The sequence below is a fragment of the Sus scrofa genome, chromosome 18 (genome assembly GCF_054392235.1).
Source record: "Sus scrofa isolate SSC_HxYL_T2T_F1_AM1 chromosome 18, Sscrofa_HxYL_maternal_Yorkshire_Landrace_v2.0, whole genome shotgun sequence".
Lineage (NCBI taxonomy): Eukaryota > Metazoa > Chordata > Mammalia > Artiodactyla > Suidae > Sus > Sus scrofa.
The window spans coordinates 9,333,755-9,353,442 of record NC_139400.1 but is presented as its reverse complement, the minus strand read 5'-3'; the positions used below and the strand labels follow the sequence as shown (position 1 = coordinate 9,353,442).

The window sequence follows — 19,688 nt, the reverse complement described above, 5'->3', positions numbered from 1 at the left end:
TGCATGGTGTGAGGCCCCCATGGGCCTGACCCTGGAGCCTCAGCAGGGCAGCCCCGGGAGGGCCATTCTCCATGCTGTGGGGTCCAAGAACCCCTTAGCAGGCCAAGGATGGGGAAGCCACACTGATTGCTGGACATCTCTGAACAGGAAGAAAGTCCTTTAAGAATGAGTGTTGCCAGTGGAATACTACTCAGCCATAAAAAAGAATGACATAATGCCATTTGCAGCAACATGGATGGAACTAGAGACTCTCATACTGAGTGAAAAGAGTGAGAAAGACAACAACAAATACCATATGATATCACTTATAACTGGAATCTAATATCCAGCACAAATGAATTATCTCCACAGAAAAGAAAATCTTGGACTTGGAAAATAGACTTGTGGCTGTCCGATGGGAGAGGGAGGGAGTGGGAGGGATCGGGAGCTTGGGTTATCAGATACAACTTAGAATAGATTTATAAGGAGATCCTGCTGAGTAGCATTGAGAACTATGTCTAGATACTCATATTGCAACAGAACAAAGGGTGGGAAAAAATGTAATTGTAATGTATACATGTAAGGATAACTTGATCCCCTTGCTGTACAGTGGGAAAAAAAATAAATAAACAAAACAAAACAAAACAAAACCAAAAAAAATCAAACAAAAAAAGAGTGAGTGTTGCGTTTTCTCCCTCCTGCCAGGAGAACACGGCTCTGGGCCCAGCTGAGGGGGTCACTGAAAGACCCACCTGCTGAGTCCGGAGGGGGGTCTGGCTCTTGGCAAACCCTTTCTTCACAGACTGGGGTCCAGACCTAAAGAGGCTCAGGGACCCTCCGAGGTCACGAGACCCTCAGACGCACGCACATCAGGGCCTTCGCCACGACCCGAGCACCGGCCCCTGGCACTTAGGATGTCTCGGCGTCTAAGGGGGATAATAGGAGCCCCTCACTGAGAAGCCTGGAGAAGTGTCCCGGCATCTCGGGGTGTGCGATCTTAAATCACCAAGGTGGCGCGCGCGCGCCCCACGCATGTGCACCCGGTGCCGCGGGCCGAGCAGAAGGACGTGTGACCTCTGCTGAGAGCGGGCGAGCACACACGCACACGTGCTGCTGCTACTGACACTACAGTCTGTGCTGCAGGGGGAGGCGGCCCCCTCCCCACCCCTCCCCCACTCAAGGGCACCCTGGGTCCCGGAGGAAACTCAGGCGGGGCCCCTCCTGCTTCAGGCCACTCTGGCCTCAGGCACAGTCTGGTTCTTTATTGAACCGCCTCCCCCAGCCAGGCTGGTTTCAGGTTGGTGGCCTGCCGTGGGGGACCGCAGGGCAGGCAAGCCTCGCCTGGCGGATTGGGGTCCAGAGCTGCTGGCGGTGGTCTCTGGGGCTCCAGGGGCTCCCCAGCTGACTGCAGAGGCACTTCGGGGTCTTGGCACAGGGGCTTTGAATGGAAGCCGGCACCTCCCCTTCCCACAGGCCCCGGGGATGTCACCCCCTGCCGCAGCCCTGTCCCTATTTGGCCCCTGCCCTGCCGGAGGTCCTCCTGGGCAGAGGCCCGTCACAGACCCTGGGGCTCTCACCCCGCTGCAACGACCTGTGCCTGGGTTTGGGGGAGCGGAAATCTCAGGATATCCCAAGGACTCTTCCCGAACAGCCCTGCCCCCTCGCCGCTCGTGCTGAGGATGCTGGGAGCAGCCCTCTGAGTCCTCCTGGCCCCTCACAGGGCATCTGCTTCCTGCCCCCTCCAGGGCCTGACGTCATTCCCCCCCCCCTTTTTGTCTTTTTGCCATTTCTAGGGCCACTCCAACGGCACATGGAGGTTCCCAGGCTAGGGGTCGAATCGGAGCTGTAGCAACCAGCCTACGCCAGAGCCACAGCAACACGGGATCCGAGCCGCGTCTGCGACCTACACCACAGCTCACGGCAACGCTGGATCCTTCACCCACTGAGCAAGGCCAGGGATCGAACCCGCAACCTCATGGTTCCTAGTCGGATTCGTTCACCACTGCGCCACGACGGGAACTCCTGACGTCATCCTATACGCCTGTCCTGGGTTCTGTTTACCAAACAGAATATCCCACCCACTGAAGTCTTCCTTGCTTTCTCGTTTAATATCTTCTCTTTTTCACGTTCTGGGTGTAACGTGCCATCAATTTTAACAGCCCTCCCACACTCCCCACCTCCACTTTCTTGTGATACAACCAAGCAGGGATGATGTAACTGTCTGATGGGAACTCTCGTAAGGACTCCACAGGTACCCCTGAAGCGCTCGAACTTTTATTCTGTCCTTTTGGAAGGAACTATGGTTCTTTGCCAAATGATGCGGAAAAGCCCTTCTCTACAGAGAATGCTAATGAAGAAATGTGTACAGAACGGTGAAGAATGGGAAAAGTCAGCCTCTTGGAGCCCAAAAGACAGGCTGATCCAGGCACGAATCCGGAGCCATGAGTGGGAAGGCTGGGGAAGGCCGGCAACCCCGCAGACCCCCTGCCAGGAGCGAAGGGAAAAGCCAGAATCTTTCTATTCAAGATTCTGGAGGTCACTGTTTTTTTTTTTTTTTTTTCCAGGGCTGCACCTGCAGCATATGGAGGTTCCCCGGCTGGGGGTCGAATCAGAGCTGGAGCCGCCGGTCTACACCACCGCCACAGCAACGCAGGATCGGAGCCGTGTCTGGGACCTACACCACAGCTCATGGCAACACCAGATCTCCGACCCACTGAGCGAGGTCAGGGAGCGAACCCGCGTCCTCATGGATACTAGTCGGATTCGTTTCCACTGCACCTCAGTGGGAACTCCAGGAGGTCGCTTTTTAACCTAGAGACCAAAGAGCATCAGGGAAGTGAAGGGACAGAGGGCACCAGTGTGGCGTGTGGTGACCCCACGGAGCACACACATCACCTGCACCCACTCTTCTCCAAGGGGCCACCTGGGTCGAGCCAAGCCTCCGCATCCAATGCAGCGTCACGGAAACATGGGTGAGGACACCCCACCCCGAGAGGACCACTGAGACACCCGGACTGTGCGACATTCTGCAGGGTAAGGACCTGTCTGCTGACACAGGCACAGGGGCCACGGCACTGCAGCGACAGGAAAACGGGCCACCGAATGTGTCCTGTACAAGCTGTCACAGCACGCGCTGGGCCTGGTGGTGGCACCGAGCACCTTCCTCCCAAGATTTTTTTTTTCTTTTTGCCTTTTCTTGGGCCACTCTAATGGCACATGGAGGTTCCCAGGCTAAGGGTCCAATCGGAGCTGTAGCCACCAGCCTACGCCAGAGCCACAGCAACACTGGATCCTTAACCCACTGAGCAAGGCCAGGGATCGAACCTGCAAACTCATGGTTCCTAGTTGGATTCGTGAACCACTGCGCACGACGGGAACTCCCCCTCCCAATACTTTGATTATACGGATGTTTGATCACACAGCAAAGAGCGAGCTTTCTGTCGGAAAACACTCACTGAGATCGTGATGGAAGCCATGGGTCCTCCACCTGCAGAGCCACGTCCAGCCTGGACTAGCCGCGTGCAACGTGGAATCCCGGCCTGGGTCAAAAGGGAGGTGGCCCAGGGTCCCCTGGTAGGGAAGGCTGCCCGGCCAGGCCTCAGGAGAGCACACGGAAGAGAGGGAAGCTGTGCCTGGTGGGGCAGGGACGAGGTAGCAGGGATGCACTGTGGGACCAGGCTCAGCCTGGCAAATGCTGCCCAGAGAGTTGCCTGCTTTCGCTTCCACGTAACTCACTCATGATCACTCCCCAAAGGCCAGGACTCTGCCCTGTGTTCTTGTAGGAAAAGACTAAGGCAAAGGAACACCGACAGGGCAGCAGAACAGCAATGCTTGGCACCGGGCTGGTCTGCAGGTATTAACTGCATTTGTGATGCTAACCCCCCGCCGCCCAGCATAGGCCCGGCTCTGCTGCCGTCACCTCCGCTACGAGGGGCTGTGCTAGTTGAGGCGATTCCCGTGGAGCCTCCGAGCCTGAAAACTCTGATGTCACAGTTTCAAAAGAAAGGCATTGTCTTCATTTGGCCATCAGAGCCATTGATCTGTCTCTTGTCCCCAGCTTCCTCCCAGGCCGAGTATCAGTGAAACGACTAAAAGCTTGATAGACGGGTTCATCAATTGAGTCGGGCAAATCCTGTTTAAAAAGTGCTCTCTCCTCTCCTGTGAACCCAGCTGTTCGTTTTTTTGGTGTGGTTTTTTTTTTTTTTTTTTTTTTTTTTTTGTCTTTTTGCCTTTTCTAGGGCTGCTCCTGCAGCATATGGAGGTTCCCAGGCTAGGGGTCCAATCGGAGCTGCAGCTGCCTACACCACAGTCACAGCAACTTGGGATCCACATCTGCGACCCACACCACAGCTCATGGCAACACCGGATCCTTCACCCACTGAGCAAGGCCAGGGATCGAACCCGCAACCTCATGGTTCCTAGTCGGATTTGTTAACCACTGAGCCCCGATGGGAACTCCCAGCCATTCGTTCTGACCTGAATCACCAGACTGGCTGCCTACCTGCCTGCCTGCCCACCAGGCCTCATGGAGCCCGTCCCAGGGCCCTGCTCAGGCTCACTGAGGACACAATTCACAGATTCTACAGGTAAACACACAAGCCATTCTTCAAGAACCCGGAGGCCGGGGGGAGCCTGACCAACGTGCTTCCCCGGACCCCTGAGCGCCCGGGGTTCAAAGCCTGCAGAGGCTCCCTGGACAGCACCAGCCCCCTCACTTCTCCCAGGGGCCAGAGGACCAAGCAGCTCGAAGCAGCCACACCACCTCGGGGCCTCCAGTCCCTGTAAGATGTATTCTATGCCCGTGGCTGAAAATGGGGCTACTTGGAATTCCCACCCTCAGCCCAGGGCCTGCTTTCGGGACCCTTCGAAGGGCGGCTGCAGCTACGCCTGGCAGAAGCCTTGAAATATGCTGCCACCTTGCTTTGACTTTCTGCTCAGAGGCCACCCCTCAGAAAGACCACCAGCTCCTTCTTGGACTTTCTGGCCATGCTTTCCGGCAGCCTGAGCTGGCCCCACAGCAGAGGAAGGACCCCAGGATCTGTCTCCTGGCCTCAGGGTGTGCAGGGTTGAGATGTGGAAGGTACCCCCCATGCCCGCTGCTCCCAGGTTATCTGTGAACAGGAAGCGGACAGGTGCTGGGTGTGTCCAGATCCCCCGCCCCACAGACAGGGACCCGATGGCTGGTGGACCCTCTGATGGACCTGGAGGCTCTGAAACACTGGCCTTTGCTCCCTGTCAGGCTGTCCCTCAGCTTTGGGTTTACTCCTTGGGCATTTTTTTTTTTTTTTGTCTTTTTGCCATTTCTAGGGCCACGCCTGTGGCATATGGAGGTTCCTAGGCTAGGGGTCGAATTGGAGCTGTAGCCGCCAGCCTACACCACAGCCACAGCAACGTGGGATCTGAGCTGCGTCTGCAACCCACACCACAGCTCACGGCAACGCCGGATCCTTCACCCACTGAGCAAGGCCAGGGATCGAACCCCGCAACCTCATGGTTCCCAGTCGGCTTCGTGAACCACTGCGCCATGATGGGAACTTCTCTTTGGGCATCTTTGATGCTGTCCGTCCAGGTGCCCAGTCACAAATATCCCGTTTCTCTGAGTCCTACGGAATGCAGTTCATCTGAACATTAAGACTGATGATCAGAATAGCAAATGGAAGATTCCTTCTTTCTGTTGTCCTCGGGATGCATGCTGACGTCGTTTGTTCTTAAAAGACTTGCAGTGAGCTAAGGAGAGCTGCATCCATGTCGGGCTGGGTACGGAGCCAGATGCCTTTTAGAAATGCTGCCATCAGGAGCGATGGCCGTTCTTGCGACGGGCAGAGCAGTGGAAGGAGACGTGGGAGGGGAACGCCCACAGCAACAACCCACTGCCACAGCCGGTGTCTGGGACGTGACCTTCTCAGACAGTCGGTGCAGGTGAAAGACAGTCTCACATTGGGAGAGGCGCTGCTGCTGCTGGAAGCTGCGGGAGGGATTTCAAAGGCAACCTAACTGAACAAGCTCAGGCGTGACAGCAGCCCTGTTGCTGGTGGGGCCAGGGACCAGCAATTCCCTGTCCGAGCAACAGACTATACTTTGCTCACGACGGCAAGGCTTTTGGACCAGCGCAGCCATGCCCTCTTAAAACCGGCAGCAACAAGCATTCATTTCCTCAACAGACATTCGCTGGGCATTCACAGGTCCAGAGGCTGCCCTGGATGGAGGTACTGGGCCGGGAGGGCTGTCGCCAAGTCTCCCTGCCGCAGGAACCCTGCAGATGCGCCAGCCGACAAAGGCCCCCACTTGGGGCAGGCTCAACATCCCCCTGGGCTTATTACTGAGTCCACAAGCAGGTCAAGCCTTCGATCCCAGAGAGAAACAGCCCAGCAGGTGTGGACCACAGCCCAGGCCACGCTGTGTCCGACACAGGCCACCTGTGCGAGAACACAGGACAAACCCAGGCCCCACAGCAGAGCTCCGACTCCCGCTGTGCTGAGGTGCTCCAAGGAGGGCGTCACAGGGAGCTCATTCTTCAGACGATTCTGTCTAATGAGGAGGCCACGGTCACCCCACCCTTGCTGGGCGGGAGGTGACCTATGATCGCAGGCCTGGGACGTGCCTCTGGGGGCCCCCGCCACTGGACGGCATATTGAAATCGGATCACTTTGGCATCCTGAGTACGGAAAAAGCAAAATTTAATTTCGGTTCAGGCGGATTCCATAGGTGGGGTCATATTCTCGCCCTTGACAGACGATTAAACTGAGACTCAAACCCCAAAACGCATCGATGCAGTTAACTGAACCAAGGGCTGTTTCAGACACAGAGAGAGCCAGTCTGAACCTCTTTAAAAAATACGCGGAGTCCAACAGACTCAGAACGTCCTCCTACTGAGCCGAGCAAATCCAGCGCCTGTGGTTGGGGTCTGGCCATCAGGGCCGCCCCGCGGCCGCACGACGGGACACCCCTCGAGGTCCTCAATGGGATCGATGTGGGAAAACCGCTGCAGGAGAGACGCCGTGGGCAGAACGCCGCCCTCTGGCCCACGGAGACGAACGATGTCGGTGCCCCCTTGGGACCTTGCTGGTGCCACTCGAGCGCCCGGGCGCGCAGAGCCGAGCCCTGTCCTCAGGAAGGCCAGGCTCCCGCTGAGATGCTGGGGAATCCTGCCAGGTTGTTCCTGGGATAATCTGCGGATTTATGATGAGGACTTGGGCGACTTCCCGGGCTCGTTCCAGGACATCCATCTCCCAGTGTTATGACAAAGCATCCTCGCACCCCACGGCAGGCACACAGCTGCGTGTGACCCCAAGGGCAGAAGGCCTGGCCATGCCGTCCACAACTCCCTGCCAAGATGGGCCTCACATGGAAATCTGTACCCCCCCCCCTTCCTCCCAGGCTGTGGGCAAGGTCTGCAGGATGAGAGAATGCCAGGGGTCCCTGGCCCGTCCAGTCCCGCTGACCTCTCCATCCCTGCCTCGCTCCCCTCCCTCCTCCTCCATCCAGGGCCAAGCCCTTCAGCTCTGCCCGGGTCACTCCTGCCTCCAGGACCTGCTGCCCCCAAATGGGCCCGCTTAGCCGGCTGCCTCCAGCCTCCGGCCTCCTCCTGGGCCTTGCTGGGGCCTCCGCTCAGGCTCCACGGCCTCCACTCTAAGGCACTCTCCCCAGACCCCAGCTCCTCCTGGGTGGTCTTCCTTGGCCTGATTTCCGGGGTGGCCTACTCCCACTGTGCGGCCACGGGTATGTCTCAGCCGCCGTCTCCCTGCAGCTTGGCCTGTGCTCCACGAGGCCTGTGCAGACGATGATAAGCACCTGAGGCACCTCCCACCTGCCCTGTGACGCGCTCACGAGCTTATCTCCCTCCAGGGTCCCTGTAATTCCTCTCAGATGCATCTGCTCCACGACCCTTCCTGAAACAGAGCTCCTTCCAGACTTTTCAGAATTCCGCAGCAGGCTCCTTGCACCCCAGCTCCAGGCTGTGGGTCAGCTGCTTCCTTCCTCCACCTTCTCATTCTGGGTCCGTGTCCCCAGGCCTCCCTGTGCCAAGCTGCTGTGTGCCCGCAGGTCCGGCCCCACCACCTCCCAGCACTGGAAGAAGTTAGCATGGGCCCCAGGAGGAAATACGGCCCGGCTCCTCCAAGCTTGTGCCCTGGAGCCTCACCCAGGGCGGGGTGGGGGTGTGTGGAGTGGGCACAGGCGGGTCGTATGTCCTCTCACCAGGGTCCAGAAGGCAGCCGGGCAGCCTGGCCGCACCCTCAGTGTCCACTCAAGAGACCTCAGCCCTTCCCCTGCAGGGGAGGAAGGAGCCGTAAGAAGTCACCAATCACCTCAAAAGCGGTAGGAACTTCCTGGGGTGGAGGGAGGGGCCCTGAAGGGGTCGGCTCTCTGCTGTGGGAGCCTGGCCCCGGGGGGCTCACAGTAAGGGGGGGTGTCTCAGGGTGCAGGTGTCTGGGGATGGATGCTCTGGTCCCCACCTGCAGGGGCCGATGGCCGCCTCCGATGGTCTCTCTTGATACGCAGAGAGCCAGGCATGTGGTGACAAAGATGACAGCCCGGAAATCAAGGCCCTCAGAGCCCTCGCTGTGGGGTGGAGAGAGAAGGCGCTGATTTCATGAAGTCAACTGCACGTCTGCTCCTCGCTCGGCAGGTGCCAGACGGAAGGGTCCCTCCGCGGGTGCCTTGGTCCCCAGGGGCCGCTGCCTGGAATACACCACCACCCACCACCGGGAGGGGAGGAGTGGGGAGGGGAGCGATACCAAGTGCAGAGGGCAGGGAAGCTGGGGGCCTGGCCTGGAGGGGCAGCAGTCAGCTGCAGGCACAACAGGGCGGGCTGGATGGAGCTGATCCGTTCCAGAGCTGAGCACAGGACAGGTGTGCCAACTGAGACCAGGGACCCAGAAGAAAACCCAATGCATGCCAAGGTGATAGGAAATTATGAAAGCACCGACCCCCGATAAGCTTAGGATGGAAGCGCTTCCCTTCCTCTGGGTGGCCTCCCCCCTCGCGTTCAGCTTTATTCTGTCTCATCTCCAAGGAAAGGGAGAACAAGCCCGCAGCCAGATTTCTACCGCTGTCCGATTCTGTTCCAGGTAGAATGCCGTTACTGCTGGCCGTGGAGCCCAAGTCCCCTTGGGCCTGCTCACCCCCAGGGACTTGGACTCCTGGTTCCCAGAGAGGACGGCGCGTCCCACCCAATTTCTCATCACCTTTCAGCCTGGCATAAACGCAAGAAACTCATGTAAGGAAAAGTCTGTGACCGGCAGAACCAGCCGATGCCGCAGCAGGGGCAGCTCGCCCCACCACCTCGAGAACAGGTCAAGGCCACGCAGGCTCCAAGGCAACCCCAGACCTAGTGCTGGACCCACAAAACTCTACAGAACCTCAAAAGCCAACAGGTTCAACTGCCCAAGTTGGCCAGAAAGGGCTGCAATTGGCCCAAACAATCAGAGCGGGCACCACCAAAGCACCAGGAACTGGAGGGAGGGCGCGCGCGCGGCAGATGCGTGGAACTCTGCCCCCTCGAGCAGCACCAGGGACTGTTGTGAGCCAGTGCCCTGGGGTCCCTGGAGGAAGCTCGGGCGCAGGGGTCCCTGTGCTTCCCCATCACGGGGAGATGGTACCCGAGGCCGGGCTGGGCCTTCCCCTGCAGCCCTGCCCAGAGGTGTGGCAGCTCAGAACCAGCCCCAGCAGCAGGAGGAGCGGCGGGACATTCTCAGGCCATGGCCTGTGTGACACCAAGTGGGACACAGAAGACAGAAGGGCACGCTCAGAGGAGAGCATGAGCAGCGGTGGATCCGCGTCCTGTGGTCACCAGCACCAGAGACTCAGCACAGCATAGAAAGGAGGGTGGGAGGAGTTCCCATCGTGGCGCGGTGGTTCACGAATCCGAGTAGGAACCATGAGGTTGCGGGTTCGATCCCTGCCCTTGCTCCGTGGGTTAAGGATCCGGCGTTGCCGTGAGCTGTGGTGTAGGTTGCAGACGCGGCTCAGATCCCGCGTTGCTGTGGCTGTGGTGTAGGCTGGTGGCTACAGCTCTGATGAGACCCCCAGCCTGGGAACCTCCATATGCTGTGGGAGCACCTCTAGAAAAGGTAAAAAGACAAAAAAAAAAAAAAAAAAAAGCAAACTCCAAAGAGCAGATCAGAGCTTTGCACAGTGAAAAGGGGAGGGGAACACACACACACATGCACACAGGACTCTAAGAGGGGGACACACCTGCCGTCATGTATGGCATCTTTTCTCTGTGCCTAGGTTGCTTTGATACCTGCTGTGACATCTTTCATTGATTTGTTTAGCCAAAGCGTCCTTGGTATGTGTTTTCATTGCCAAGTTCGGTGTAGGATGGCTCCAAGGACAGTGGACAATGGGGTAAAGGGACCAACAGCACACAACAGGGACTTGTGGCCCAGAGGCCACTGCAAGCCCTGGACAAGAGGAGAAGGATGTCCAATACTACTGAGAGTCACCCTCCCGGGGCTGGGGACACTGCACGGCCGTGTCGTGGGAAGAGGCACAGACTGCTTTGTTCAGATGCCTCTGGAGGATGTCTGTAGAGCCAACAGCCTGGCAGACAGGCAGTGAAGCCCTTGGGCTGACCTCGGGGACAGAGACAGCAACTTTCTCGGGACCCACGCTTGGGCAGGAGCACCGGCAGCCTCTGGTGACACTGGGATCTCCTCAGCTAGGACACAAATGCACAGTGGGTCTCTCTGCACAGCCCCTGTGGGACTCGGGGAAGGGAAGCCTGCAGCGCTTACTCTGCCAGGAGCAATAAAACTGACGGTCTCTAACCCAGGGTCTTGTGTCCTCTGCAGGCACCCGTGAAGCTGGGGCAGGTGAACTTGTCCCCTTGAGGGGGGCGCGTGCAAAATCCAAACGCATCACAGCTCTTGACAAGTGGATCAAAGTCAGCCCAGCACCCTTGGTTTAAAAAGTCAAAGCAGGAGTTCCCGTCGTGGTGCAGTCGTTCACGAATCCGACTAGGAACCACGAGGTTGCGGGTTCGATCCCTGCCCTTGCTCTGTGGGTGAAGGATCCGGGGTTGCCGTGAGCTGTGGTGTAGGTTGCAGACGCGGCTCGGATCCAGCGTGGCTGTGGCTGTGGTGTAGGCCGGTGGCTACAGCTCCGATTGGACCCCTAGCCTGGGAACCTCCATATGCTGTGGAAGCGGCCCAAGAAAAGCCGAAAAGCCAAAAAGCCAAAAAGCCAAAAAGCCAAAAAAAAAAAAAAAAAAAAGTCAAAGTAGAGGAAATTTGCAGTGTAGCCCTTCCCAGGGCTCTGGTCCTAAGCCAGCGTTCACTGTCAGGCCCACCTCGGCCACGCACCTCACCGCACGGCTCAGACTGCAGAACCATCGAGGAAACACAGACACTGCCCTGCCCCCCGGGGATGCGGGCCACCGTCCCTCGGATCTAGGTCAAAACGATGTCTTGTCCCAGGGCAGTTCCTGTGTGAGGCGGGAACACGGGGAAGGGCTGGAGAGCTGACTCACAGCCTCCCGCAAAGCCCCGGGAGGGACAGCCTGCCTTAGCTGTTCTCTTTGGCAGGATTAAGTCCGTTTTAGCAACGAATCAATACTAAGTCACAAAGTCCTAACTGCCTCCCAGGCTTTTCTTTTTTACGAAGTGAATCCCTTAAAGGGATTTAGAATTGAAATTGGGTGTTGGTTTGCATGTTTCTGTTTGTTTGTTTTGTCTTTTTGCCTTTTCTAGGGCTGCTCCCTTGGCCTATGGAAGTTACCAGGCTAGGGGGTCTCATCAGAGCTGTAGCCGCCGGTCTACACCACAGCCACAGCCACGTGGGATCCGAGCCGCATCTGCCACCTACACCACAGCTCACAGCAACGCCAGATCCTTCACCCACGGAGCGAGGCGAGGGATCGAACCCGCAACCTCGTGGTTCCTAGTCGGATTCGTGAACCACTGCGCCACGACGGGAACTCCTTCCGTTTGTTTTAGATTCAACGTGTAATAAAAAGAATTCCGTGTGAGACGCACACCTCACTAGAACTGAGAACCAGTTTTTCTGAGTTTCTGATGCTCTTTCACAGCAAATTCTTAATCCTATGGAATGTAAAAGTGGCTCCTACAGACCTGCAGAGGCTCATCTCGCTTTCAACATCGCGAAGCTAAGGGTACAGGGTGTGATCACTGGTCGCCTGGTCACTCGTCGCATCCAGCACCTGCCTCTGTGTGGCCAGTTTAGCTCCTCTGCAGGGTCTTCGCTCTGGGAACTCACGCCTATTTATATCCCTGGCATTTGAGCCGCGTGTATTTCAAAGAGCAAAAAGAAATAAAGGGAATTTAGGATCCAGGGTGCCTTTCTCTGCCGAGAGCTGAGGGTGGCCAGGCCAGGCTATGGTCCCTTGCCTCTTTCTTCTGAAGGGCTGCTGGCTGTCAGCCAGCTCTTCCTATGGGGCGAAGGTGACATGATTTGGGGGCAGGTATTTTAGCTGTAGCGTGGTACTAAGAAAGCCTTCACCATAAGAAAATGTCCAAGGACATGGAGTTCCCGTCGTGGCGCAATGGTTCACGAATCCAACTAGGAACCATGAGGTTGTGGGTTCGATCCCTGGCCTCGCTCAATGGGTTAAGGATCTGGCATTGCCATGAGCTGTGGTGTAGGTTGCAGATGCGACTCGGATCCCGCGTGGCTGTGGCTGTGGTGTAGGCTGGTGGCTACAGCTCCGATGAGACCCCTAGCCTGGGAACCTCCATATGCCGCAGGAGTGGCCCTAGAAATGGCAAAAAGGCAAAAAAAAGAAAAAAAAATGTCCAAGGACTAAACGTGTCATCGCAAAAAAGACTGGCACCTTTCTCCACGGCTCCAAGCAGGGCAGTCGTTGGGTGGCCTTTATCTAACCCCCCAAGTTCTTTCTGCTCAAGCTGATGCCAAGATCTTCACAGGCTGTGCCAGTCATGCTGCCGTCCTGTCATCTAGCACGTCAGCATGGGTCACACGCAGGTCACCCCGAGGAACGCCAACCAGGCAGAAGAGCCTGCGAGGAACCCCAGTGAGTGTCCGCAATGTCCCAGCCCATCCGGCAACTCGAGTGCTTCTCCACGGGGTGGGGGCAGCCTGGCGCAGCCCCCACGCGGAAAACAACCTGGCAGCTCCAGGCAGCACCCACATGGGAAGTCTGCCTGGCTCCCGCAGAACTTTGTAAAAAGCACTAGTTGCAGACTTTTAGGAAGTGGCATGTTTGATATAACGTTTGCATTTGTGTGTGTGTGTGTGTGTGTGTGTGTGTGTGTGTGTGTGTGTTTGGGGCCATACCCACAGCATGTGGAAGTTCCGAGGCTAGGGGTCGAATCGGAGCTGTAACTGCCGGCCTACACCCCAGCCACAGCAGCGCAGGATCCGAGCCGGCCGCGTCTACGACCTACACCACAGCCCACGGCAACGCCGGATCCTTAACCTGCGGAGCGAGGCTAGGGATCGAACCCATGTCCTAATGGATACTCTTCAGGTTCACTACTGCTGAGGCATGATGGGAACTCCTAAAATTTGCATTTCTTTCTTTCTTTTTTTTTTTTTTTTTAGGGCCACACACCTGCAGCATATGGATGTTGCCAGGATAGGGATTGAATTGGAGCTGTAGCTGCTGGCCTACACCTTAGCCACAGCAAGACTGGATCTGAGCTGCATCTGTGACCTACACTGCAGCTTGCAGCAGGACCGAATCCTTAACCCACTGAGCAAGGCAAAGGATCGAACCCACATCCTCATGGATATGAGTCACCAGGAGGAACTGCGAAGTCTGCGTTTCTAACGTTCTGTAAAAACAGGGAGCTGGGAGGTTCAGTGCCTGCATTTCCCCCACATCCCCACCCAAGTGTCATCCCTGTCCAGCCGCAGGGCAACAGCTTACACTCGTGAACAGCTGGCCAGGGACCAGGGACTGACTCATGCCTTTGGAACAAGTGGAACTAAAAGGCGTTGTTCTTTTCTTCTTTTTTGTCTTTTTGCCATTTCTAGGGCCGCTTCTGCGGCATATGGAGGTTCCCAGGCTAGGGGTCCAATCGGAGCTGTAGCCTCCAGCCTATACCACAGTCACAGCAACATGGGATCCGAGCCGCATGTGCAACCCACACCACAGGTCACGGCAACGCAGGATCCCCAACCCACTGAGCAAGGCCAGGGATCGAACCTGCAACTTCATGGCTCCTAGTCGAATTCGTTAACCACTGCGTCACGACGGGAACTCCTAAGAGGCATCGGTCTGAGCGAATTAAGGCCACAGTCCACCTCTGTGAGCTGACCAGCAGCAAGGAATCTGTTTACCAAAGGGACCTGGCCCAGGCCCTCCCGGGTCACAGGGAGAACTAGCCTCCCCTGGACCTGCTGTTTCTCCTGGTGCAGCAGGTGTCCAGGTGAGTCCTGGACACAAAAGTGCAGGTGCTCCATGTGCATCCAGTCAACCCTGACCAAGCACGAGGGCTCTCCTTGGAGGGAAAGTCAGGGCCAAACTCCGTTTTCAAGAAGTTAAGTGCTCCCTGCAGCCTGCTGTGCCAGTTTTCTATTTGTCAGCAAAATGCTCTTGATGAACAGGGGACAAGACAGACGCACCAGGACAATAAATAGTTCCGGATCGTTTCCCCAAAACACTAGTTACACGGGGGGGGGGGGGAGAGAAGAGGGAGCAGCTCCCCAGGGGAGGGCCAGGTGGGGGTGCGGGGGCATCACTAATAAAACTGCCCGCTTACAGTCTGAGGTCGGAATGTCAGTGGTACAATTCCCCTGCCTGGCATGGGGGTGTCCGCCTGCATCCAGAGCTTGGGGCAGAGGGCCTGGGACACCTGTCCTGAAGAGGGTGGCGGGAATTGGAAGTGCTGGGCCCTGGGGAGCAAAAGCGGAGCTGCCAATGCCCTCACGTGAGGTGGTTGTGTCCACCTTTTCTGCAAGTTCACGCCCCGAGCAGATGCCACTGGGGCAGAAGCCTGACGGCCCACGATGTGACTGCCCGATAGTGGTATGAGGCGGTCACCTACTGCGGGTCACCTACTGTGGATGTGGCGGGCAGCGTCCTGCCTTCCCTCTCCCTGCCCAGGCCTCGCGGGTGGTGCTACCGGCTGTGCTGACAGGACCCAGCTTCCTTGGCCACCGACCAGATGCTTCGAAGGGTTTCAGCCCGTCTCCTCTCAGCATCTGGCTCCCCTAAGCCTCTGAATGTTCTCTGAAGGGACCAGATCTCAGGGGCCATGCCAACTGTCTTGTCCTTGGCATGGCAAGATCCAGACCCGTCTATCCACGAGCAGCTGGCTAGGGGTCCCACGTGGCTTTGCACAGGATGGACGTCGGCCCGTGTTGGGGGTGCAGCTGAGCCACCTCGCTTGCCCTCCTCTGGACAGAGTCCCACCAGACCTTCTGGAAGACACGACTTTCAGGACACGTGTGCACAGCAGAACCACAGATCTTGAGGGCTGGAAGGAGCCCTAGGGCCCGAGGCTGCATTCTCAGCTGAGGGAGTGGAGGCTCCAGGGGGGATGAGGTTAAGGGACCCAGGTTGCCGATTTTAGGGCCGGTCTAGAGCTGCATCGAAAGACTTGAAACATGTGGTCCGAATGTGAGTGCAACACGCACACTGGCTTGGAGTTCCCGTCGTGGCGCAGTGGTTCACGAATCCAACTAGGAACCATGAGGTTGTGGGTTCGATCCCTGGCCTCGCTCAGTGGTTAAGGATCCGATGGTTGCAGACGTGGCTTGGATCCCGAGTTGCTGTGGCTCTGGCGTAGGCCGGTGGCTACAGCTCTGATTAGACCCCTAGCCTGGGAACCTCCATATGCCGTGGGAGTGGCCCAAGAAATGGCAAAAAAGACAAAAAAACAAAACAAAAAAACAAAAAGTGTACACTGGCTTTAACAGATGTGCAGTCAAAAAAGAGAAAATTTCTCATCAAAATGTTATATTGACTTCAAGGTGAAGGGGTAACAATTTGGCCGTATCTGGATAAATAAGATATACTTTTAAAATTGAAATCCCCTGTTTCTTTTCACCTGTTTCAATGTGGCTACTAGGAAAGTCAAGATTACCCTGGAGGGCTGCCTCGCCGAGGCCCTCTGCAGGACACCCCACTTCAAACACATGATCGGACTTGGACTCGAAATTTTTTTCTTGGCGAGAACCAAAAAAAAAAAAAAAAAAAAATGACACAGACCAGAGAAGAAAGCTAAAGGGCAAAAAGGTTTTGCTACTGTTTATAATCTGGGTGTTTTCCCAGAAACTTCAGCGTTTACAGCATGTGAAGGTGCCTAGGGTGAGGGCATGTTGTCCCAGCCCTGCTTCTGGGACCTGGAGAAATAAAATCAGCACCTGTCACTGAACTCAGATGAGGTCTGTTCTTCAGGAAAACAAAAGTCTCATGTTCTAATAAATTTCCACCCTGCTTAACTGGATCAAAATGATGTACAATGTAACTACGAATTGAAAATGCAAGAAATCACATCAATATTCACTGCGTGTACAAGGGAGTTGCTTTTGCAAACTATAGCAATGCCCATGAAATTATTTTAGTAACTGTTGCTATTATCTCAAAACACGGAAGCTAATTCTGTTCAGGATGAGGCTTTCTTTTAAAAGGTTTCTGTTACCCCCGGACCCCATCCCCACTCCTCCCGATGCTATTTGCCAGAAGTTCATTAAAAACAGTGGAAACAGATTTCCTTTTATAGACACGGGTGACCTTCCACGCCAGTTTCCCGAGGGAGGGGCAAGCTGCCTGCAGGTCAGCTTCTCTGTCCTGGGCCCAGGTCTCACATCACGTGTCTGCCTTACCTTTGTAGGTTTCTGTGGGAGCTCTTAGAAGCTCGGCACATCTTGTTTCTTCCTCCTGTATTTCCAGATGAAATCGGCATTCTGGATGAATGCTGTTCACCTGATCAAGGTTGAAAGAGAGAGGAATCCTGAAAAATGCCACTCTAAGAGGAAAGTCAAGCAAAAATTCTACATAAAAGCCCAACGAACCTCACCATCCCAAACTGCTTCCAAACTAACTCTCATTTAAAAGTAATCACCTTGGAGGTCCCGTCCTGGCTCAGTGGTTCACGAATCCGACTAGGAACCATGAGGTTGCGGGTTCGATCCCTGCCCTTGCTCCGTGGGTGAAGGATCCGGCGTTGCCGTGAGTTGGGGTATAGGTGGCAGACGTGGCTCGGATCCCACGTGGCTGTGGCTCTGGTGTAGGCTGACAGCTGTAGCTCCAATGAGACCCCTAGCCTGGGAAACTCCATATGCCACAGATGCGGTCCTAAAAAGCCAAAAAAAAAAAAAAAAAAAATTAAAAGTATCACCTTGATTTTTTGGCGTGGTGATTTAAAAAAAAAAAGCTTCACTACTTATTTTGTATAGAAATTACTAAACAAGTATGAAACCTGATAGACTCTTTTTGGGGGGCAGGAAAATAAACTTATTCACATAACACACGGTAGGCTGCGAGGACTAATTTGGCGGCCATAGAGGTCTTTAATCCAATAATCTTTCACTATTCGAGTCCTCCATTTCATAGCCCTTGATTTAATCAAAGTAAATACATGTTTAGTCCAGGACGGCCCTTAATGACCGCATACAAGCCCAGACGCCAGCATACTTTGTGGAAGAGCAGCCTCTGCCTTCGCTGGAAAGCCCTAATAGGATAACTTTATTTTTAGAGGCTGCAGGTCACATTCAAAACTGAACTTGAGAATCTGGTGGGAAGGAGCTTTTCAAAAAGCTTTGGGGGGTCTGTAGGGAGGGGCCTGGGGGAGAGCCCCAGCACTGGATGGGGGGGGACCTCATGTCAGGATGCATCACAGTAGTGGAAGAGGAGGGGACACGATCAGTAATATTGTTTATGAATGCCTGCAAGAGACAAAACTGCATGCTGTTTCCGTCTGAAAAGATAATATTCTCGGGTCTCTATTTTCACCAAAGTCTGACAGTCTCTCTTTTTATGGCCACCTCCCACCCCTAAGACACATGCACACTGGAGGCTGGAGCGATGCCCCCCACTGTCGTGTTTGAACAAAATATTACTGTTACTAAAGAAAAGCATACTCGTGCATATATCCTGGCCCTCTAGGTTGAGTTATCCTAGACTTATTAGAACTCTAACCGGGAATAACATTTCCTAACGGAATGAAGAGAAGAAACGTAATGCTGAAGACTTTTGCCACATTCCTCCTCCTTTTTAGAAAAGATCTGAAGCTCGGGTGCCCACACCGGGCTCATCCCCGGGCAACCAGCGGTGTACGCACTCACGTACGCACGCCTGGTTTTCAGGCAGGCCAGATTCTGCACACACGAAAAGGCAATAGCTTACATTTACAGAATTAGGGAAGTTATACAGACTTCTTAAAAAGAAAAATGGATTTTTGGTAAGGTATTGAGAGACACCGTAATACCTGACATTCTTGGAATATGATGTATTTGGGGGCCTCCTAGAAATTAGAGCAGCATGGACCATAATAATTCCCGATGCTGTTAAACTCGCTCTTTCAAAGCATGAGTTAGGCGGCACTAATGATTCCCGAGAGGAAGAAAGACCTGGCGGGCCTTCACAAGAGATAAAGAAGCTTGGCAGCCCTGGGGGTGGGCTAGGTCCCTGCTGCTGCTCCTAGAACCGAAATATCCCCATCAATTACAGCTTTCCCTAAATAGCTCCATCCTTGACTCGGCAACCTTACCCAGGCTATGAGTCAATAGAGGCAGTGATTTGGCCAAGACATAAAATGCGTGCGCCTACACACAGGCCAACACTGTCTCCAGTCCCTGAGAAAAGAAAGCAGGGAATAGGGTTGGTATTTTATTAAAGATCTTCAAATAAAAGGAAGAAGTCTTGAGATGAAGGCATCTATAAATGCAGTCATTCAACAATCTTCTGTTCCTCCAATGCTCTTAAACAATGATTAAAAACAAACAACAAAAAAAACCCCAAAACAACCACCCCCTAAAACCAAAGCAGACTATTTCCCCAAAAAACTTTCTTTAGTCACATCCCATCTCCCTGACACACGCGAAAACAAACAAAAAGCAGTAACAGTACTAGAAGGTGGAAGGGGACCGTATTTAAGGACCAAGCAACTCCAATTTGCCTCTGAAATGCGAAGCCTGCGCCGGTGACCACAGCCCTGTCCCCGACCCCTGGAGGAGTCCCATGACCCGTGAAGCGGCTTCGCGGGCCACAGCCTCCGGGAGGAGGCGACCTGACCGGCTCCACTTTAAAGGGCGTCGAGCAAGAAACTGGATCCCGTTCCCACCAAACCCAGGACGGCGGAGCGGAGGGGGCAGATGCATCTTTCCAACCCGTCTTAGACCCGGCCGGCCGAGAGAGCTCTGTTCTCTGCGCCCTGACGGCGAGGGTCCAGAGCTTCCGGAGGGCTCTGCCCCCTCTCCCCTGAGGCCAGCGGCAGGTGGGGATTCAGCGCCAGTCCCGCGCCCGGACTCGGGAGCGCACGCAGTCCGGCGCGGGGAGCGCTCCATTCTTGGGAGGGACGACGCGATGGGGCGCCACGAGGAGGGGGTCGGGGCGCACTCACGGGGGCGAGCAGCCAGCCGCAGCAGGTCAGCAGCGCAGGCGGCAGCAGCGCGGGCGCCCTCATCCCGGCTCAGCGGCACCACCATGGGCCTGGCTGCCGGTGCGCAGCGACGCGGCTCCCCGGCCAGCTCCCCGGCTCCCGAGGTCTGCGCGCGGCGCCCAGGAGCTACTGCCTGGTCCCCCGCCCGCCAGGCGGGGATGCACCCCGCGCCGGCTGCTC

At 55.7% G+C, this 19,688-nt stretch overlaps 1 protein-coding gene across 1 annotated transcript in view; it reads right to left on the bottom strand.

Moving 5' to 3' along the window:
* VIPR2 (vasoactive intestinal peptide receptor 2) overlaps positions 1-19,570 on the bottom strand; it is a 71,225-nt gene extending 51,655 nt beyond the window's left edge. The window contains 2 exon segments of the mRNA NM_001195117.1: positions 16,732-16,831; positions 19,470-19,570. Coding sequence (NP_001182046.1) covers positions 16,732-16,831; positions 19,470-19,532 — 163 coding nt within the window. The 5' untranslated portion in view covers positions 19,533-19,570.
* Between the last annotated feature and the right edge of the window lie 118 nt (positions 19,571-19,688).